The sequence below is a fragment of the Diospyros lotus genome, chromosome 5 (assembly GCF_014633365.1).
Source record: "Diospyros lotus cultivar Yz01 chromosome 5, ASM1463336v1, whole genome shotgun sequence".
In the NCBI taxonomy this organism is placed as follows: Eukaryota; Viridiplantae; Streptophyta; class Magnoliopsida; order Ericales; family Ebenaceae; genus Diospyros; species Diospyros lotus.
Window position 1 is genome coordinate 32,890,220 of NC_068342.1, and position 22,202 is coordinate 32,912,421.

The 22,202-nt window shown below is 39.9% G+C and overlaps 2 protein-coding genes across 10 annotated transcripts in view; one reads left to right on the forward strand and one right to left on the reverse strand.

Annotated features, from left to right (window-relative positions):
* The window catches only part of LOC127801404 (uncharacterized), a 41,066-nt gene extending 28,074 nt beyond the window's left edge, over positions 1 to 12,992 (forward strand). The window contains exons 3-7 of one of the 6 annotated variants that reach the window (XM_052336510.1): positions 9,384 to 9,635; positions 9,999 to 10,142; positions 10,391 to 11,140; positions 12,055 to 12,391; positions 12,558 to 12,992. In XM_052336510.1, coding sequence (XP_052192470.1) covers positions 9,384 to 9,635; positions 9,999 to 10,142; positions 10,391 to 11,140; positions 12,055 to 12,391; positions 12,558 to 12,667 — 1,593 coding nt within the window. In that variant the 3' untranslated portion in view covers positions 12,668 to 12,992. The remainder of the gene's footprint in view (positions 1 to 9,383; positions 9,636 to 9,998; positions 10,143 to 10,390; positions 11,141 to 12,054; positions 12,392 to 12,557) is intronic. The other 5 variants (XM_052336512.1, XM_052336517.1, XM_052336513.1 and 2 more) reach the window with 5 other exon arrangements.
* Positions 1 to 20,121, reverse strand: part of LOC127801406 (uncharacterized) — a 32,360-nt gene extending 12,239 nt beyond the window's left edge. The window contains exons 1-14 of one of the 4 annotated variants that reach the window (XM_052336520.1): positions 19,670 to 20,118; positions 18,808 to 18,919; positions 17,966 to 18,062; positions 17,528 to 17,650; positions 17,242 to 17,447; positions 17,000 to 17,075; positions 16,368 to 16,454; positions 16,172 to 16,252; positions 16,024 to 16,056; positions 15,733 to 15,786; positions 15,582 to 15,623; positions 15,392 to 15,470; positions 15,222 to 15,292; positions 14,068 to 14,609 (exon numbers count right to left, since the gene is read on the reverse strand). In XM_052336520.1, coding sequence (XP_052192480.1) covers positions 14,520 to 14,609; positions 15,222 to 15,292; positions 15,392 to 15,470; positions 15,582 to 15,623; positions 15,733 to 15,786; positions 16,024 to 16,056; positions 16,172 to 16,252; positions 16,368 to 16,454; positions 17,000 to 17,075; positions 17,242 to 17,447; positions 17,528 to 17,650; positions 17,966 to 18,062; positions 18,808 to 18,919; positions 19,670 to 19,952 — 1,434 coding nt within the window. In that variant the 5' untranslated portion in view covers positions 19,953 to 20,118 and the 3' untranslated portion in view covers positions 14,068 to 14,519. Of the gene's footprint in view, positions 1 to 14,067; positions 14,610 to 15,221; positions 15,293 to 15,391; positions 15,471 to 15,581; positions 15,624 to 15,732; positions 15,787 to 16,023; positions 16,057 to 16,171; positions 16,253 to 16,367; positions 16,455 to 16,999; positions 17,076 to 17,241; positions 17,448 to 17,527; positions 17,651 to 17,965; positions 18,079 to 18,807; positions 18,920 to 19,669 lie in introns of those variants that run through there. The other 3 variants (XM_052336522.1, XM_052336521.1, XM_052336523.1) reach the window with 3 other exon arrangements.
* Between the last annotated feature and the right edge of the window lie 2,081 nt (positions 20,122 to 22,202).

Below are 22,202 nucleotides of genomic sequence, written 5' to 3' on the forward strand. Positions count from 1 at the left end.
AAATGCCTTGTGTATATTCTCCCATCCTTGGGATGGATTGCAATTAATGAGAATATCAGAATTCTGCATCGTTTTCCGCTCTTCTCTCTATTCTTCATCCTTCTTCCTCTCTTCTCTCTTATTTCTCTCTCTGTTTTTTGCTCTCTGTTTGGGTGTTTGATCCTTCTAATTCTCATCGGATTGGAAGGAAGAGAATTGTCGGGCTTGGGGTTGTGACAATCTTGGTATCAAAGGAATGATTCTCGGCTGGTACTCTGTGGAGAGTTGCAATGGCGGAAGGAACCCGTATGAAGAATCTAGAGTCGTAGCTGCAGCAAGTCAGCTCAACGATGAACGACTTCCAGAACCGAGTAGATTGTGGCCATGAGGTGATTGTGGCCATTGATTGTAAATTGGAACCATGAGGTGATTGTGGCCATTGATTGTAAATTGGAGAGTTCCATGGAGGGACTGGAGTGGAGATTGGAAGGGTCGATCATGCGAGTGCGGGAAGAGCTGGAAGCTCAAATGCAACAATTCATGATGATGTTCACCCGCTAGAACTCGGTGAGGGCCTCTCCCGACTTCCCTCTTAGAGAAAGGAATGAGCCAATCTTGCAAGGGAATAGAATGAACTGGGGAAATGGGACCTTTGAGATTGAGGTAGACCCAGAGAAGGAGTTGGAAAGGATAATGGGTAGGGATAGAGAAGAACTGCACAACCCTCATCATTCAGGGATTCCTATGCCCAGATGGAGATTTCGGTAATTGAGGGGGCTAATCCTCGATGGTGGTTGAGGAAATGTGAGAGGCTGTTTGAGTGGTATAACATACTGAGGGTGTAGAGGGTGAGATTGGTCACTGCATATTTCAACGAGGTAGTGGATGCCTGGTTTCAAGGGTGTTTAAGGGTGAGAGGAGAGCATACTTGGGAAGAGTTATCTGAAAAACTCTGTGAGCACTTTGGGGATAGGAGTATGATGGACACCATTGAGGAATTTAATAAACTAAGGCAAACGGGGGAGTGTAGGAGCCTATCTACGAAGGTTTGAGGAACTCAGGTCTTACATGATCGACCATAATCCTCACCTCTCAAAAGCTTACTTTGTGTCAAGCTTTATGAGTAGCTTAAGTGAAGAGCTACGGCCAATGGTCAAAATGATGAAGCCCTATACGGTAGAACAGGCATCTGAGAGTGCCGCCTACTGGAGATGCTAGTGAAGGCCCTAATAAAGAAACAAAGGTAGCAACCAAGGGGGGTGGTTGTAGGAACATCTAACATGGGAGGAAAGGGCTATAATAGAGATCTAGTGAAGGGGGGCAGTGGAGTGAAAAATGTGATAGGATCAAGTTTAGTTCCCTTTGGAGAGCAACTTAGGGAGCAAAGGAGGTTAGCTGGCCTTTGCTTTTGATGTGGGGATAAGTACCATCCTTGGCATCAATGCAAGAGGCAAATCCTGTTGCTGGAAGGGGATGAACAGGATGAACAAGAGGAGGCAAAAGAAGAGGACTATGAGGATATTGGGAAAGAGGACAATGGAGAGATCTAAATTCACGCTGTGAAGGGAGTAGCTAACAACAAAATCATTATGGTGGAGGGGCAAATTAAGGGTTGTAACCTCTTGATTCTACTAGATCGTGGGAGTACCCACAACTTTCTTGATAAAAGCACGACCAAAAAGTTGAAGTGTCAACTCACAAGGGCTCCACCCTTGAGTGTGACAGTAACCAACGGTTGCTCATGTGATAAATAGGTCTCTATCAGCGGTCATTGACTTTAAAACCCCCTATGAAAGGTGGACAAGTCATAAACCAAGTCTAAATCACCTTAAGTGTTTGGGTGCTTAGCTTATGCTCATGTGAAGCAAGGCAAGCTTGAACCTAGAGCCAAAAAATGCTTGTTCATTGGTTATCCCACTGGTGTAAAAGGCTATAAGCTATGGAACCTTGAACCTGAAGGGCCTAGAACAATAGTCATAAGAGATGTGACATTTGATGAATGTACTACCATAAAATTAGGAAATAAGTAGCATGATTTAGAGGAAAGGGAGAGACCATCGATGTGGAAATTTCTGGAATAGGGGCTAATAATTCCATAGAAACATCTGGAAATGATCAGGACCTGAATGAACAGGTCCAGGAAGGAGATCAAGACTAGGGCTTAACTCAATTTGAGGAGAGTGAAGGAGGAAGTGATGCAGACTCTAGCCTAAGGGACCAGCTAGACCCTTCTAGATATAGTGTAGCAAGGGATAGCTAGCCTAGGACCCGAAGGCCTCCACAACGATTTGGCTACTCAGATTTAATAGCATATGCTCTTATTAGTGCATTAGAAAGTGTAGGAGGTGAACCCCTCACCTATGAAAAGGCAGTGGCCTTTAGAGACTTTGGAAAATGGATGGAAGCCATGAAGTTAGAAATTGCACCCCTTAGGAAGAATCAGACTTGGGATCTGGTTGATAGGCCTAAAGGACTGTGAATAGTGGGTTGTAAATGGCTGTATAAAATCAAGGAAGGTGTTGGAAACAACCCTAAACCTAGGTACAAGGCTAGGTTAGTTGCAAAGGGTTTTACCCAAGTACTGGGAATAGATTTCAATGATGTTTTCTCACCTGCTGTGAGACATACCTCAATAAGAGTGTTGTTGGCCATCACTGCTCATTTAAACCTAAAATTAGAGAAAATGGATGTAACAACAATTTTCCTTCATGGAGACTTAGATGAGAAAATTTTAATGGATCAACCTAAAGGCTTTGAGTTTAAAGGAGAGGTGGAGAAGGTGTGTTTGCTTAAGAAATCCCTTTATGGACTTAAGCAGTCTCCAAGACAATGGTATAGGAAATTTGATACTGTTATGTTAAAGCAAGGGTACCTTAGAAGTTCCTATGATTGTTGCGTTTACTTTAAATATGTCTCACCTAACATCGCAATTTACTTGCTTCTCTATGTAGATGACATGCTCGTAGCAAGTCAATCCAAGCAAGAGATTCAACAACTAAAGATGAGACTAAAATTTAAATTTGAGATAAAGGAACTAGGTGAAGCAAAGAAAATTCTAGGAATAGAAATCTCTAGAAGTAAACAACAAAGGAAAATTTACCTATCTCAAAAATCCTATCTAGAAAAGCTGATATCGAGGTTTAGAATGGCAAATGCTAAGGTTGTAAATGTGTCATTTGCCTCTCATTTTAAGTTGTCCTCCGATCAATCCCCAAAGGATGAGGAAAGTAGGAAGGAAATGGAAAATATTCCATACTCGAGTGTAGCGGGAAGTTTAATGTATAGTATGGTATGCACTCGACCCGACTTAGCTCATGCAATGAGTGTAGTAAGTCGATTTATGGCAATTCTAGGAAAATCCTACTGGAATGCAGTGAAGTGGGTATTTAGATATCTAAAGGGATCTATCACAAATGGACTTTAAAATTCTTCTCTTAATCTTATTTACCTCGCCAAAGGTTGATTTGATTTATGCACTAGCTTCCTTTATAGATTAGGAAGTTGCTAAAAAAACATTTTAAGAAAGATTCTAAACCTAGATTAGGAAACCTATACAGCCTTAGGATACAACAACTTATAGAAATAAACATCAATCAATTTAAATCTAAAAGATGCATTCCTTATAAATAAATACACCAATCATATCTTGTTCCATATGTTGTTTCGTGAATAGGAACGAGATTAGGAATCTTTGTTGCTGACACTCCCCCTCAAGATTGGGAGTGTATATCCTACATCCCAATCTTACCTGCCATCCTTTTAAACATAGCTGCTGGAAGCCCCTTGGTTAGCATGTTTGCTAGCTGATCCCCCAGGAGATATAAGGAGTACAAATCATCCCAGTGTCTAACTTCTCTTTTATAAAATGCCTATCTATTTCAACATGTTTTGTTCTATCATGTTGAATTGGATTATGTGCGATATTAATTGCTGACTTGTTATCGCAGTAAAGTCTCATAGTTTTTGTCCACTCGATCTTGAGATCCTCCAATAATACCTTTAACCACAATAACTCACACATACCTAGGGCCATGGATCGAAACTCAGCCTCTGCACTTGATTGGGCAACCACATTTTGTTTCTTGCTTCTCCATGTTACCAAGTTACCCCCCAATAAGGTACAATAGCCAAATGTTGATCTTCTATCCACAACTAATCCTACATAGTTAGCATCTGTGTAGGCTTCTAGTAGCATGGCCTCACCTTTCTTAAACAAAATGCCTTTCCTAGGTGTTCTCTTCAAATAGTGTAGAATCCTATACATAGCCTTGAGAAGAGGTTCCCTCAGGTTATGCATGAATTGGCTGACAACTCCTATCACATAGGCTATGTTTAGCCAAGTACGAGCCAAGTATATCAACTTCCCAACCAGCCTTTGGTAAGCCTCTTGTCAATCATATCATCCTCCATTGCCTCTCCTAGCTTGTGGTTCGGATCAATAGGGGTTTTTGCTGCTTTACAACCTAGTAGCCTTGTTTCACTTAGGAGATCCACTACATACTTCTGCTGGGAGATAAAAATAACTTCTTTTGAATGAGCCACTTATATTCTCAAAAAGTATTTCAACCTTCCAAAATCTTGAATCTCAATTTTTTTCATCAAACATTCTCTTAGTTTATCCATTCCTTCTTTATTGTTTTCGGTGACCACTATGTCATCCATGTAAACAATCAATACTATCACTCCCCCTATAGCCAAGTGATGGATGAAAAGGGTGTGATTTCCTTGGCTTTTTCGGTACCTCATATTAAGTAGCACACCTGTAAACCTGCCAAACTAAGCCCTAGGTGACTGTTTTAAGCCATATAGGGCTTTCTTTAGTTTACACACTATAGGTTCCTTCCTAGTTGCATAATATCCTGGTGGCACATCCATGTGTACTTCCTCCTTGAGATTCCCATGCAAAAACACATTCTTTACATCAAATTGAAAGGAGTAGCATGGCAACAAGGGAGGGTGCAGGTAGCAGTCCTGAGGAAGTCTAATCTAACTCAAATGAGGGTAGAATTTGTTAAGTCATTTGTATTAGATTAGCTAGAGTCTCGGGAGGGTAGTTATGTCAGGTATGTATTCAGTAGTTCATCTTTTTGTTAGTTGGTTAGTTATAACGACCAAGGTTGTTTGGTCGGTTATGTCTTGTTTGGTCTGCCCTTATGTTTTATAAATAAGGGGTCGGGGGTCATTAATTCTCATTCGGTTTTGATTCTATCTTGGGAAAACTGTGCGAGTATGTGTTGTGTGAAAAAAAAGCTGGTGAGTGCTTTGTAATCTCGGGTTTAACTCTGTATTACCTAGGAATAGGGCTATGAGAGAGTGTTCTACAGTGCATGTAATCGTCCTTGTGATTCAAGATAGTGGAGAAGAGGCCTAAGGCAGCTTGGATGTAGGTTTCCATAAGGGAACTGAATCAGGATAAATTCTGTGCCTTCTTCTGTGTGTATTCTTCTATTTTATTGTTTCCATATTTTGTTTTTTCTTTCTTTTGTGTGTGGATGTTTGATTAAGTGAGGCGGAAGACTGGGACAACAACAACAACAACCCTTTATTCTGGAAATAAATGCAAGTGGAATAGGAGTAGGGGCAATTTTGGTACAGGAAGGAAGGCCTCTAGCATTCTTAAGTTAGATATTGGGTCCTAAACACTTAGGCCTCAACATATATGAAAAGGAATTTCTAGTTGTATTGATGGTTGTTGACAGGTGGAGGCACTACTTGGAATGGGGTAAATTTATAATCAAAACGGACCATGAAAGTTTGAAGTTTTTGTTACAACAAAAACTTCAAACGTAGTTGCAAAGGAAGGGGATGGCCAAACTAATGAGATTGGATTACATAATACAATATAGAAAAGGAAGGAAAATGTAGCAGCTGATGCACTTTCAAGGTGCCATGAAGAAGGAAGTTCTGCAGCTATGACAGTGGTGGTGACCTAGTGGTACCGAGAGGTTATTGATAGCTATGAGGGGGATGAGAAGCTTAGAAACTTACTGGAGAGATTGACTATTGGGGCCAATGAGGTTGATGGCTATACTTTGAGTGGAGGAATGTTGAGGTACCAAGGAAGAATAGTGATTGGAGATAATGCAAACCTCAAAAAAAAGATCTTACAGGCCTTGCATGAGTCTCCATTGGGGGCACATTCAGGGGAACAAAATACTTACATACGAGTTAAATGGATATTCCATTGGTTGAGGATGAAATCAAAGGTTAAGAGGTTTGTGTAGGCATGTGACATCTGTAAGAGATGTAAATCAGAAACGGTGGCCTACCTTGGGCTACTGTAGCCCTTGCCTATACCAGACCAAGCTTGGTCGAGTGTGTTTGTGGACTTTGTGGAAGGATTGCCCAGGTCAGAGGGTAAGGACAGTATTCTGGTAGTAGTGGATCGATTGACCAAGTTTGCCCATTTCATAGGGTTAAGTCATCCCTACGCAACTCAAGAGGTAGCTAGGGCTTTCTTAGACTAGATGGTTAAGTTGGGACTCCTAAGTCCATAGTTTCAAACAGAGATAGGATTTTCACCATCTTGATGTGGTAGGAGTTGATGAGGTCGTTGGGAACAAAACTAAGCATGTCCACAGCTCATCACCCTCAAACAGATGGGCAAACCGAGAGGGTGAACCAGAGTCTCAAGACTTACTTAAGGTGCATTTGCCTCTTATAGTTTGAGGAGGGGCACAGATAGTTATCCCTGGCCCAATGGTGGTACAATACCACCCACCACTCCTCAATTAAAATGTCCCCATTTGAGGCCTTGTTTGGGTACAAGCCATCCATTCTGCCTGCAGTGGAGGGAGGATCCAATGTGGCTTCAATAGATGATTATTTGCAGTAGAAGAGGAAAGTGACCCAATAGCTGAAGCAAGAGTTAGCTTTAGCTTAAAATCAAATGAAGTAATCTGCTGACATGAGAAGAAGTGAAAGAGAGTTTGAAGTAGGGGATGAGGTGTATTTGAGGCTGAAGTACCCTCACCTAAAGTCTTATCACTCGAGGAAAGGTCACTAAGCTCAATCCAAAGTACTATGGGCCATTTCCCATAGAAGCTAAGGTGGGGAAGGTGGCATATCACCCGTTGGTGATATTCCACTAATTCACCCTATATTTCATGTATCGCTCCTAAAGAGATTAGTTGGGGCACAACCAACGGGTTCTGCATTGCCTACCCTTCCTAAAGAGGTTAGCCAGATAGTGGAACATGAAGCTATTTTGGAGAGAAGGGTTGTGTACGGGCATGGAGCTCCTCTCATTCAAGTCTTGGTTAAATGGCAGGGCAGTTCATCTGATGACAACACTTGGGAGTACCTCCCAAATCTCCTCAAGCAATTCCCAAGAACTGATAGCCTCCGTAGTGTTTCTTGAGGACAAGAAAGTGGTTAAAGAGGGGGGAAATGTCACGAGAAGGACCGTTACCATAGCTCCTTTAAATTTTTATTTACTTTTACTCCTGTAATTCCTAATGCAAAAGTTAGTTTATTTACTTTTACTGCTGTAATTCCTAATGTAGAAGTAGCTACTGCCATGTGTGAGGAGGTTAGGAGAATATCAAGTTTGTTAGGGTGTAGGGCCCACCCTGGCAGGAGAATCTCTCCTCCCAAACACCTTGTGTATATTCTCCCATCCTTGGGATGGATTGCAATTAACAAGAATATCAAAATTCTGCATCGTTTCCCTCTCCTCTCTTATTTCTCTCTATCCTCTCTCTGTTTTCTGCTCTTTGTTCGGGTGTTTGATCCTTTTAATTCTCATCAGATTGGAAGGAAGAGAATTGTCAGGCTTGGGGTCGTGACAGTTGCATGTTTCCAGTTGTAAGATGGATTTCCATGGCAGCATATGTCTGTATTCCTATTCACCTCTGCTTTCTCCCCAGTACATATAGTATTGGCTAAAGTTGAGATGAATTTGCCCCTGAATTTTGATATCTTGAAGTGATTTTCCCATGATTTAAAGCAGTTCTGAAATGGAAAAAATGGACATGTAGATACATAGATTGATTGAAAACTGCATTTCCTCCCCTTTCTACCCTATCTACAAATACTGTAGTTAATGCATAGATAACTGAGATGGATGGCAGCTTATTTAAATTTCTTTTACCAATTGCCATACATAAAATTAAAGTTGAAATCTGCTAATCTAGTTCTTGGAATTGACATGGATTATTATGAGTTGCAATATTTCTAGATTGTTCCTACCCCTCTAAATATGGCATCCAATGAAACAGATGGCTAAATTATTAACCACCATTTGATTTGAAAGTTTAAGTTATTAGATAAGAGAATTAATTTTATCTTTTATATTATTATTTTTATTCTCAACACGCCCCCTCACATGTGGTCAGGCTTCATTGCATAGATGGCTCAACTACTTGCAACAATTTAAATATTGTGTTGGCGCTGAGTTTTGAACTCAAGACCTTTACTTGCTTTGATATCATGTTAAATTGTTAACCAACAATTAATCTAAAAACTTAAGCTATTAGATAGAGGCTTAATTTTATCTTTATATTATCATTTTTACTCTCAACGTAGATGTTTCTATCATTTTGAAAAGCACATGAATGTGAGTATTATTCATTTTTATGTTATCCAATCCCAATGAGAAGTTACTGGGAAACACTTATGGTGATTTCTTATAAGTCAATAGGCATTACCTATTTGGTGTTTTGTTAATCTTTGTTGACTATCGTTGTGGTGATTGTTGGACATGACCCTTAAGACACTTTTGGACTTGCATTCTAATGACACTTTGAAGTAGTAGCCAAATTCTGAGCTCTTTGTTGCCTGTCAAATAATAGTGGTTGAACCTGAAGTTTAAGTGGGATTTCTTAGAATGGAATAGTAAGTTTTGAAGTTTATTGAATTATTCATTATTTTCTTATCTACTGAACTCAATGCTGCCATGAATGCTTTTGGAGTAGGAGCAAGAACAAGATTACAGATCTATAACAAAGAGATTACTTTTTGGTCAATCATTTCGATGAAAATAAGGATTGATATTCTTAAAATTAGCAACAAATTAACTCTTCAAACTCAGAACGAAACTAAGTCTAGGCACTTTCTAAACATCGTTGCTTGTTTTCTGCAATATATGATGGGGGAATTGGAAGGGTTCTGTACATTTTGCTCCCTTCCTGATAAGTTTATGATTGAGTGATGTTCTATGATCTTATGTTGGTTGGTTCATGTCAATCTGTGAACTGTTCCCATAATTTTTAGGCCCATTTTATTTTATGTTTTTACCTGTTTTAAAAGCAGTAGTTCTTTTTCTACTGAGTTGCTCTTTATTCATTGACAGGAGAGTCTGGATGTCTCTCTCTCTCTCTCTCCCCTCTCTCTCTCTCTCATGCAGCTGTATGAGAATCTTTATGTTCTGCAATGCTCTCGTCTGAATTTTTTTTTCGCTACAGGATCTTGTGCTCCGACTTGATATCTTTAGAAAGCTGGAAAAACACATGGGTTGTGTTAACACAATTAGCTTCAATGCATATGGTGACATTCTTGTGTCAGGCTCTGATGACCGGAGAGTCATGCTATGGGATTGGGAAACAGGGCATGTGAAGCTATCATTTCATTCTAGTCATCATAACAATGTTTTCCAAGCAAAAATCATGCCTTATACAGATGATAGAAGCATTGTCACCTGTGCTGCTGATGGCCAGGTAAATGTTTTCTTGGAATGCTAATTTAGGAACTGAAGCAACTCCTAACATACTGATAGTTGCCTTAATTCTTGATGATAAAACCCATGTGGAAGATCATCAAGGTGAAAAATTGTGCATAATTTGATTCACTAGTTGGATTGAAATGTTTTAAGTATCCTAATGACCTACCTTGTGGTTCATGTTTGTTCTAATGCATATGTTTAGCAACAATTTGTCAAGCATCCTTATTATTCAAGGAGGCTTCTATTTGCTTAGTTGTATTTCTAGAACTTAGGATAAGGCTTTATTTCATGATTTAAAGAATTATTAGTTGTTTGTTCCCAATGTGTTTTTTTTTTTTTTTTTTTTTTTTAATATTAGGTAAGGCATGCTCAAATTCTGGAACGAGGGCTAGTGGAATCTAAATTGCTAGGGAAGCATGATGGTCGGGCTCATAAGCTGGCCATTGAACCTGGAAGCCCACATATATTCTATACCTGTGGTGAGGATGGATTAGTTCAGCATGTAAGCAATAATTCTTTTATTATATTACTTCCTGTAGTTTTTTTGTTCTCTTAATTAGAAATATATGTACTTCTGCATAAACCTGGATAATGTTTCACAGGTGATGAATAATGTTGATGAACTCATAGGTTGGATCTCATTTTATGAATGCCATCTTTAAAAATTCCTTGCTTGTTTTTCTTAATTTTCTATTCATCAGACTGATTTTCTAAACTTAAATGATTTGACACTGATATCTATTTTCACAGTTTGATCTGAGAACTGGAGCTGCTACACAACTGTTTACTTGCAAGTCCCAACCTGATCGGAATTTGATGCCGATCATTCAACTAAATGCAATTGCAATAGATCCAAGGAATCCAAATCTGTTTGCAGTTGCCGGGTCTGATGAGTATACTAGAGTTTATGATGTTCGCAAATATAAGTGGGATGGGTCAACTGATTTTGGTCAGCCTGTTGACTACTTTTGCCCTCCACATTTGATTGGCAATGAGCAAGTGGGAATTACAGGCTTGGCATTTTCAGATCAGAGTGAGCTTCTTGCCTCTTATAATGATGAATTCATATATCTATTTACAAGAGATATGGGATTGGGACCAGATCCAGCCCCAGCCTCTCCAGTATCCATGGGCAGTGATGCAGGTGAAGTGAGCATAGAACATCAGTCAGCAGCATCTCCTTCAAACATGGATACTGATGCTGGAGTTCGTCCTCAAGTCTACAAGGGGCATAGAAACCGTGAAACAGTGAAGGGTGTGAACTTCTTTGGGCCTAAAAGTGAGTATGTTATGAGTGGGTCTGACTGCGGCAGGATTTTCATCTGGAAGAAGAAGGGCGGGGAGCTTATTCGTGTTATGGAAGCGGATCAGGATGTGGTGAATTGCATTGAGTGTCATCCACATACTACTGTTCTTGCTAGCAGTGGGATTGAGCATGACATAAAAATATGGACTCCAACAGCCCTTGACAGGGCTGTTCTGCCCGCAAAAATTGAGAAGGTATTCTTTATTCATAATATATGTTGGAGACATAGCAATTCTGGATGTAATGTCTTTTGCTTCTTGGATCTGGCCTCGTGTGTTTCATGGATCTTGGCCTTATGTGTTTCTATATACTGTCTTTGGCTTATGGATCATGTATACATGACATTAGGACTATGACTGAGAATCTATGGATCCATCTGTTTTGGGTGCATGGAGATTCACTCTTGAAATCTATGGATTTTGCCAAGCTAAAATAGAAATCAATGGATTTTATAATGACTAGAGAGGACCTGTCTTATGCCTGGTTCCCTTGAATTTGTCTTGTCCACCTACTGAATGGTTTTGGATCTTGTGTAAAAAATTCAGTTCTCCCTATTTATGTGAATTGTTTCTTATCTAAAGTTTTTGTATTATTAGGAACAACCACGATCACAAGCCTTAATCTCACTAAGTGGGTAATCTTAGTTTTTGTATCAATTGTGTTTTATCCCTCCCAAGTTTAGTCTAGGTGTCTAAACTACTTTTGCCATTACTTCCAAACAACAGTCAGTATTAAGCTTCTTCAGATTCATTGTGTATAGAGAGAGGACTCCTGAAACTGACCCAAGTAGTTGTAAAAAATTTTTAAAAAGTAGTTTAATATCTTTTAAGCATGAACATTCAGGGTAGACATATGTATAAGCACTTATTATTAATTTTTTTCCTCTTATGGTGTGAGCACAATTTCTATTTCAACTCTTGACTTGACTTATTTGAATTTCATGATACTAGACCTAGCAAACGCCCCAGTAGATGATGTCCTCACACTACTCGACCCCCCTAGACTTGGCATTTTGGTTTATAGATACACATAGGGCTTAATATCTTTGTAAAAATCATATGAGGCATGGAGGAAGCTCTAATTTCTCTGCTGTTCCTTTTTTGGTAAGGATCGTGTTCCTCGGCGAATTTTTTTCTTTCCCACTGGGATCAGTGAAGAGGAAGAGGAAGAGGATGGTGATGATGATGACTACTATGACTTTTATGATAGTGATGATGATGATAATGGAGATGATGACACTAGTGGTGATGATGATGGTGGTGGTGGTGATGACGATGATGATAGTGGAGGTGGCAGTGGGGACAATGACAATGATGTTGATGACGACGACGATGGCGACGATGACGTTGATGACAATGAGGGTGGTGTTGATGGTTGTGGTGAGGATGATGGGTGTGATGATTCTAATCGTGATGTTTTTGATGATTCCTATGATGATGGCAACGGTAACTATGAAAGTAATAATGATGGTGATGATGATTGCAATGATGGATAACATTGATGATTGCAATTGCGACAGCAATGGGATAAATCACATAGTTTTGTTGATGGTGATGATGGTTTTAGTGTTGGTGCTTATGCTGATGATTTTGCACTTTCTATTTCTAGCAGAAACCCAAGGCAAGGGAGTGGGTGTACCAAGTGGCTTCCCCCCCACAGGACCTGATGTTGCAGTTGTTTCCAGTCCTAAGGCGGAGAACAAATCCAGAGCAAGATGGTGAGAGTTCTACTCGGGGCCGGGAAATACTAGAGTTCATCTTGACATTTGATGCCAATAGGAATATTTCCTCTGATGAAGGCAGCGATACCTCCAGTGTTGAATGAATGCTTTGATTCACTTCAATTGAGTCAACAATTTGTTTTTGCGGCATTGTACATAATATGGCCGAACTATTTCCAGATTTTGTTTTTAGCAAATGCCTTATATTTGTGATATCTTTTTTTCATTCATGACCATCTTGTCCTTCCTTTGTTTTTGGCATACAATACTATTTCCATCCTTTGGTATGTTCATATCCAAATAAGAACTTTTTTCTCTTCTTTTTTCCTTTTTCTTTGACAATTCCTTGCTTTAAACATTATTATTATGGGTAAGCGACTGCCTGATTGCTAGCCAAAATTGCCTTCTCAACTTCTTCAACTCCTTGTCTGGCTTATTTGGAGGCGAGAACACATCTTTTGTCGTGGATCTTGCTACACTGAGGAACTCAATCCATGGCCTTTGACAGATGATCCTCTAAACTGCGCGCCACCCAATAATTGACAGATGATCTTTTGTTTTGGGTTATTTGACATGATCCTTTAAACACTATTGAATAACTGATCTCCAGACTGTGGCCACCCCATAATTGGCACACCTTGACTCTAGCTTTCAATTATGGAGTTCCAACCAGAATGACATGGAGATGTACCTATGGATTCCCTGCTGTGGATTCCCTTGATTAGATCACCGTATCCTTCCTGCAAGCATTCAGCTCCAAGTTCTTCCGCTGTACTGAATTCTACTGGTGGCCTTGCAACCCAGATAAATTCCTCTTAACCCCACTGCCAGTTCCCTCGTATGAGAAAGCGAGATTCTAATCTGTGAACCAAACGATCCTGTGAGGCTCCCATCTATGTAAGACAGCCAGTCACTGTTTTCTGAGTCCGGCGGGATGCAGAAGGGAATTTCAGCTGGAGCAAGGTTCTGAGCTTCTGGATGTTTAAAGGGGTATTAATTGTGGTTAGATGGTGTAACCTATCCTTTGCTCTTTCTTGCTTGCAAAGTTCTAAGAGAGGGATAAGATGGCCATTAGCCATGGAAGGGAACATTACAATGTTTCCTTGGTTGCTATCTCTAGCCATATCTCTGGAGGGGCTGGCAGACTTGTTTTTAGTGTTTCTGCGAACATATTGTACTGAGTACCTTGTGTTGGTTTGTTGCCCATCCACCCAGCTAGTTGAAATGAGACTATCTGAGCAAAGCCTAGTTTGATGCACCTAATGTTAGATCTGGAGGGAGAATCCTAACTTCTGAAGAAGTTCCAAACAGTAGCAAGCACAATTTTAATGATTGAATCAATGGCATGTGAAATATGCTATGAATAAGAAAATGATGGGAAATAGATACAATTGCCAGATCTTAGCAGTATTTTTGAGTTTCGATTCATGAAATAGACACATTCAATAAGCTGCTGATCCAGTTGAATATCACATTCTAACCAAGTAGTTGAATTGTACATTCTCCTCACAGTGAGGATACCTAATGATAACATCTTCTCTATTGCTAAAGATTGAATGGCTATTGCCGACTCAACCCCCCACATGACTGAATGACTATACTTACAGATAAACGTTTCTCTTCTGGCACTAAGGATGAACTTTCCACTGCTAGCTAGATTGAATTGATTCTAATAATAAACTGCTATGAGCTTCAAAAAAGTGAAAAAAATAGTCGGCCCTAAGCTGACTCTCTCTGGCATAGCAAGATATACACAACTCTGCAAAATGATTTCCCTTGGCTCTTGCTGTTTGGTTGGTGGTTTCTTCTAGGATCTGAGCTGAGAATGTTTGGCCATTTATCCAGCGCTACTACTACGCCTCCCTGCAGTCGCTGTCGCTGCCTGCGTTGCTTGGAACGGGAGGGGCAGCTCTTATCATCAAACTCACTATGAATGCCATCATCTGCACAAACAGTATCCGATCATTATGGGTTTTTTCCTTGGCCAATAATAACTCAAACATTATCACCGAATGGTAGATAGCACGGTACAACTGAGAGTCTACAAAACTCAATGAACTTAGCTAGTGATCAATCCTACGTGTCCTAAATAAGCATATGAGCTTCACACGGTGCTGGATTTTGATGTTAAAGTCAGATTTATGAATTCAGCTCTTGTGTCAACCTCATCTTGAAACAACCTAATCTAAGGAAAGCTGTAGAAAATCAACTAAAAGATTGACCCAGGTTGGAATTTCAGCGGTTCCGTAATATGCCCGTTGGAGGACCATTACCCTATCACCGTTAGGTCTGTCAATGATCTAGATCTGGTCCTGATCCGTTATGTCCAAATCTGTTTACTGGTATGTATGTGTGTGTGGATCTAGTCTAGGTCCATTTATAGATAGATGGACTAGATCCCATGGGTTAAGTTCACCCTGGATTTGGGCCGATCTTACAGGCCTCATGAAATGAGCATGAATCATTTGAATATTTAGCCTGTTCATCCATGGACAAGTTCAGATGGCAGCAAAACATCTAGAGTGGTGTGTTCTCTGTAAAGTAAGTGTCAATACCGTTGCAAGGCCAGCACACATTAGACTGAAGCCAGGGAAATGAAATGGTGCTCCCTGGGACAGGAACAATGCTGGAAGGAAAAATGGCATTCATGTTAGTATGTATAGCTTGCTAGTTCCTTGTATGCAAAATCAAAGGCATAGGCATTCTGATTAGTTTCCGAAGTTACCTGTTAGAGGACTAAATATAAAGGGAGACAGAATGTTGGAAAACGAACTTATGGCTGAAATGCATCCATGTGCCATCCCCTAACATGAGTTTTTTAATAATCAGTCATACAAACAAAGAAATACTACTATGCTAAGTGAATAAGAACTGGTAACTAATCCTTCTTTAGAAGGAGAGAGAAATCTAGCTACCTGTTCATTAGGTCCAACTTGCTTTGATACAATGCTTCTTAACTGTAGGAGTAAACAAAATTTCTTGTCAAAATAGAAACAGTCAATAGTAGTCTGAGAATCTAAATTGATCAGACCATGAGTTGTTTACTTAATGGAAGTGAGAACTCACGCAGGGGTTTGTCAATACGGCAAAGATAGAGAACACGCCGAGGGCATAGGGAACCTGCAGTTCAATAAATGCTCGTAAGAGTGACATATAACATCTGAAATATCTTAGAGCAATACCAGAGCAGATCTGCCATCAACCAAATGGTAAAACCATTTTTCTAGTAGTACCCAGTTGATATCAAATCCATAGACACTCAATATGGTGCACTTAAAGCACTGAATTCTGAGAATTCTAACACAAATTGAGGTTTGAAAGAAGGTTTCAGTTGTATGTAGACAAAAAGAGCATTACCCAAGATGACCATGCTATGCTGTTTAGTAGCATCTGCATATTAGACCAGATATCATAGTCAGCAGATGCATATGCACGCATTCCCAAATTGAAATACAGAGAGCTTCATGAGAACATTATGTTGATTCAAGGAGTGAAAGGCACATACACTTGAAGCTCCAACAAGGAGCCCTAAGGACAACAACTTCTCCTCTCCTACAATGGGAGCCAACATAGGCATGAAAAGCAGCTGCATGTTCGCAAATATTAACAAACGGGTGGTCGTATAGTAAAGAGAGGACGATACAACAAGAAATGAAGTTATCAACAAGTAATATGTCATTTCAAAGCTATCCGAAAGTTACCTGTGACACAGTCCCGGCAACACCACCAATTAGCATTAGATCAGCAAACTGGTCTTTGTTATAGTGAAACTCGGCCTTGAAGAAGTACTGAATTGAAAAAAAATTTAGAAATTCAACATCAACCGATCATGAATGCTAATGTTGGTAGCTAAATTTTTGGTTTACTATGATGTATAAAACCACATAAAACACCATTCTTATGCATCTTCTTCTTTTTCTTTTTTCGAACCTCTTCTCATTCATTCATCCAACTGACTCCACTGTTTCAGGTCAGATTGATTCTAGCACCAGACAGATCCATGGAGGATTTACTGTTTATACATATGCACACAAACATTCCATTTGATTTTTTGTTTCTTGTGTAATTACAATTCCTTCAATGGCATGAATCTCATTGTGCTGCTTTCATTTCAAACACTATATGAGTCTCCCCAGCTACTTCTATTGATTATCTTTTCGCTCAAGAGTTAGTCTTCGTTCTACTCTGCTTAAGAGTTAATTCGAGATCGCCTGTGGCTCTCTCTTGACTCTTGTACTTTGTCTAAACCGTTTGGGAGATAAAAAGACAAACAAGATCTTGTACTAGTCAATCTCATCCAAAACGAAACTATACTCTGAACTAAGAGATGTACCATTGTTGAAGACTGAAGTCCACCCTCAGCAAGGCTGTTGAATAATACAACAATTGCAACTTGTGAAAATGTCACTCTGTGCCAAGAAACCGAACCACGTCAGTACCTTTTAATTAGATAAGAGTATTTAGATCATGAAAATTAAAGCACCACTCCACTTGGCCTCTGATTCCCAAATCTGTTCTGAGTCGAAAGAATGAAAAGTCCAAGCAAATGTAAGAACCAAAAATGATTATACTCACCTACTCTTAAGCAAGCATATGATATCCCCCACAGATGGGAACTTCTTGAAGGCCTGTACACTACTAGATGGTTCACCCTCATTCAAAGAAGAATTCTCCTCAGTTTTCAGGATTGGCTGCGCCAAATCATCACTATTTTCTTGCGGTGAATCCTTGAGGAAAATTCTCATGTAAACTGTTGCAGCCATTGACATGAATGCAGCGACCTGAATTTGAAAGCCCGAAACATCACAACCGCCATTTGATGATGGAGAAGAGGGGGGAACTGAGAAAACCCAAAACATACCTGAAATGTCTGAGCAGTGGAGAGGAAGTGAGCTGTTAGAGTGCCACACACAAACGCGGCTGAGCCCAACCCCGACAGAATCCCAAACGCCGTGGCTCGCCGTGCCTCGGCAATGTTGTCTGCCTGTTAAAATAGAAACCGGAGATGCGTCAGAAAGTCCCATTTGCAGAAGCAGCAGCAGAAGCAGCTGAATGCTGCTTTTCAGCTCAAGAGGATTTAGGCGGGAAGCCTGTCTCAACGGTATTAACGGCCTGACAGACATTCTAGAACAGGGCCCAATTTGTCTAACCTTTGGCCTTTCTCATCAACTGGGGCCCAAGGGAAAACAGATTAGGCCCAAGTATGGCCTGGGGCCTGGGGCCTGGGGCCTGGGGCTAAACGTCTATGGGCTCTGATTACTAAAAGGAAAGATGAAGAAGGGAGAGAAGAAAGTAGTACCACGTAGGCAAGAGCAAGGCATTGGCTGCTGCCTTCACTAACCATGGAAGTGATAGTCCTCAGAACGTAGTAAGCGTAGAAGAACTTGGTCGTCCTGCTGTACGCCAATACCACTGGTAAAACCGGGTTAAATTACTGGTCAATAACCTTAGCTAAACTTCACAAGAAATAGCCGCTGTAAAGTTGGCCTCTTGATTTTCCTTTTAGGCAATATATAACAATAAAAATAATAAAGTATGTTCAGCTAGCCGCTGCAACTATACGACAATAACAACGGTATTTAGTGTCTTTTAGCCTTTGATCTGCTCCGTTTGGCGCCGACCATTCCAAGTGCTCGCCACCCAATTGGGGTAAAAGGGGCAGCTTTATATATAGAGTTACAAGCGGGCTATATATAACTCCTTATTCTTTCACTAATTAATTAGTTAATTAATAATATGAAATTGATGAAAAATGATCTATAAGTAAGTATGAGTTGTGTTTTTTGGGTCAGTTCATGAATGTTAATGGGTAATAATAATAATAATATTTTGTATTTAGAAAACAAATAACCCTTCTCCTTATTAATTATTGGCCATAAAAATGTTGAATTATAGTATAGAGTGATGGTGTATTGGGTTGAAAATGGGACTTTGCTAAAATGACCCAGTCGATTTGGGAAATTTCTTAGATCACCTTTTAAGTAGTTTAATAAATTATAAATATTAAAATTTAATTTAATCTTGTAACTGGGTTTGGGCTTGGGATACGAGAATGCTTCTTTTCATGGGGGACCACAGGTGGGGTGTTTGCAGCAAATAAGTACGAAGTAGAGGAAGGAAGCAAGGAATAAGAAAGCTTACCCAGAGGGAAAATGCAGAGTGTCATAGGTACTGTCAGCAGGGCCTTCCTTCCATACACATCGGAAAGTTTCCCAATTAGTGGCATCATCACCATTGTCCCTCCCCCAATTAGCTGCATCCATAAACACCCAATCATTCTTCATCTTAACCATCCAACCCCCCCCCCCCCCCCCCCCCCCCCCCCCCGCCCGTACTCTCTCTCTCTCTCCTTGCAACTGTCCTCACTTTTTTCAGTATTTCCCATTCTAAAGAAAACTAAAATGTACATATAAGCCTAAATTAAAGATGAGAGCAGTTCCGTACATTGGAGGATGTGTCACATATATATACATGGGACAAACAGTAAGCTTTCATAAATAATAAATAATAAATTTAGCGAAGCTAGTTCTACTTCTACACATGAAAATTAGAGCGAAAATCAATGCAAATAAGTGTTGCAAAGTGGGTCTTTCCTGGGTGGGCCTCCCTCGTTTCGAAACCAATATCATGCATGGTCCCTCGAGAAATTGCACAATTTAAAATGAATATATATATATATATATACATACTGTTAATTACAAGTACTTATCTTTTGTCACATCTCAAGAACCATATATGTGACCAACATACTTGTACTACAACTACCATTCAGCGTTGAATTTTAGTTCCCCATCCTAGAGATTTTTTCTCTTTTTTTTTTAAAAAAAAAAAATGAAGATGATGAGGTTGCAACAATGGCTAGGTTGTGGAAGGTGGTTGTTTTTTTCGGAATATTTCTCTTTGATTTATTCATTTAAAGAAATAAAAGAGGGAATTAACAAACGGCGAGAGAGGAGATTAAGGATGAAGTTTGATGATGAGAGTATTGTAGGAAGATCGGTACCACTTGTTGGAGGCCGGTGAGGAAAATGGCGAGAGAGCATCGGTCTTGGCCGGGGCAGAGCGCCGACATGGTGACGTCGGTGATGCCGGGAATCACCAGCACCATGCCGAAGCTGGCCATGAACACCGTCACGAACAGGTGCTTCAGTCCGCTCATCTTCATCATCTTCTCCATATCTTAATGTTCCTTTGCCTTCTCTCTCTCTCTCTACAGGGTCCGAGTGTGTGTACATGTAAGTGAGCAGCAAGCAAGGCGTAACTCTTATATATATATATACATGCATAGTACACTGCTTAAGGATAATTTAATTAATATCCCTTAACTTGCTTAGACAGAGAGAGAGAGAGAGAGAAAGAAAGAAAGAAGCAAAGCAATAAGAAAACGACACAGCTCGTTAATGGTGGTCGGAAAGTGACGACGAAGAAACGTGGCTTCCAAGTTGCTACATCTCTTGTTCTTAGTGCTCGTCCTCCTTTCCTCAATATCCCTGCCCTCTATACCTTACCCTACCCTACTAAATGTACCCTACCCTACATTTTTATTTCTTATTTTTTATTTTTTAAATGTCCTTACTTCATTCCTAATCCTTCCTTCACCAGAATTTCTTTCCAAGTTATGCGTGAATCAGCTCTTACCTTAAAGGTGGGCAGTGGGCCCCCGCCCTTTCATCACCTCTTTTTTAGTTTTATTTATTTAGAGAAAAAAAAACTCTGATGCATAAATAAACATTGTACAGTGTGAAGGTGGGTGTAATTAAGTCCATACCGATGGCCGAGCCACGTACACTCGAAGGTAGGGGTGAGCACCGGTTTGGTTAAACTGAATTAATCGAATTGAATCGACCAAATTGGTTGGTCCGGTTCAATTTTTTTGATAAAATAATTTAATTCGATTAATTTGGTTCGATTTTTTATATGAAACGGTTCGGTTCGATTTGCAATAATTTAATTTTCGATTAAACCGAACTAATCGGTTAAACCGTGTGATTTCAGTTCAACCCCCCCTCCCCAAACGGAACCGACACAAACACTCACATTCCCCCCCCCCCCCTCTCTCTCGCTATCTCCCCCCACCCTCACCTAGTCGCCCGTGAGTTCGTGTGCTGAGAGATAACTGCACCCCTCTTTTGTCTCTCTCTCTCACAGGCGATCGAATCGAACCCTAACCCTCACCTTCGTTCGAATCGAACCCTAACCCACACCCGATCAAATCGAACCCCAACTCTCACCCCACCATCCCTCGCCTTCGTTTTTTCTTTTCTTTGTGCTTGGACGATCGACGAGGCCTTCCAAGATCTGGGCCATGGCGGCGACGCTAACAGTGGCGACTACCGAAGTGGCGGAGGGGCAATCGGCGACGACGACGTGTGCTTCGAAGCTCGTCGACTAGGCCCTTTTTCTTCTCAATCGCTACAAGATCCCCGACGACCCTCTTGCGTCAAAGACTCAAAGGTACACTATTTATGATTCAATGATTCTTGTTCTGGAAAATTCTGATTGGGAAACTCTGGATATTTCCGATTCTTGTTCATTTGTTTTGGAAACTTATTGGGGACTAAAAAATCGTTTTTGTTTTATGTTCGGTTATACTAGGATTATCAGTTCTGATCCCAGATTGGAAACTCTCTGCCTATTGTCGGTTTGGTTCGGTTATCGGATTTGGTTGTTCGGTTATTTCGGTTTCGGTTAGTTCGGTTATACTAGGATTATCGGTCGGTTCGGTTTAGTTATTAGAGACAATTCGGTTCGATTCGGTTAGTAATTTTTGGACGGTTCGGTTCGGTTATAACCGATTGCACACTCCTACTCGAAGGTGGGCAACTTCTCCATATTTTTAATTTTTTGAATGCCCATATTGAATTTTTAAAATTTTTTAGATTTTTAGTATATTAGTCGATGGGGATAAGAGTGTCGGATGGTTGACTTTAATTGCTGAAAATCACCGACCACGGTGGCCGATGACGACCGCTAATGCATTTACGCGCGTTGGATTTGGTCGAAAATTTAAACTTACATCTACGAAATTTGGTAGTTAGATTTTACTGGAATATGTTGGTCAATAAAAATAAAAGTGTTGGGTGGTTGCCTCTGATTGCTGAAAACCATCGACCACGATGGCTTATGGCGATTACCAGTACGTTTTTCAATACTGGTCAAAAATTAAAAATAAAATATATGAAAATCTAACTTACTTTTCTTTTGTGTACATTAATTTCTCTTGACCATTTCTTTAACTGTGTTTTAATTAAAGGGATTAATTTTTTTCATTTTCTGTTACAAATTTGTCAATTACATATTTGAAACTATGACAAAAATTACATTTTCTGTCATAAAACTTGTCAACACTTGGCTACCCAATTGAATTGGAGATTAATGATTGAACAACAATCGGTCATGAAGCTTATCAAGACTCAATTGTGCAATCGAATTGGAGATTAATATTTAAACAACAATTTAGTTGTGTATATTGAAAAATAAATATTTAATAAAATCGATAATGATATTATTATGTGACGTTATTAAAATATAAAAAT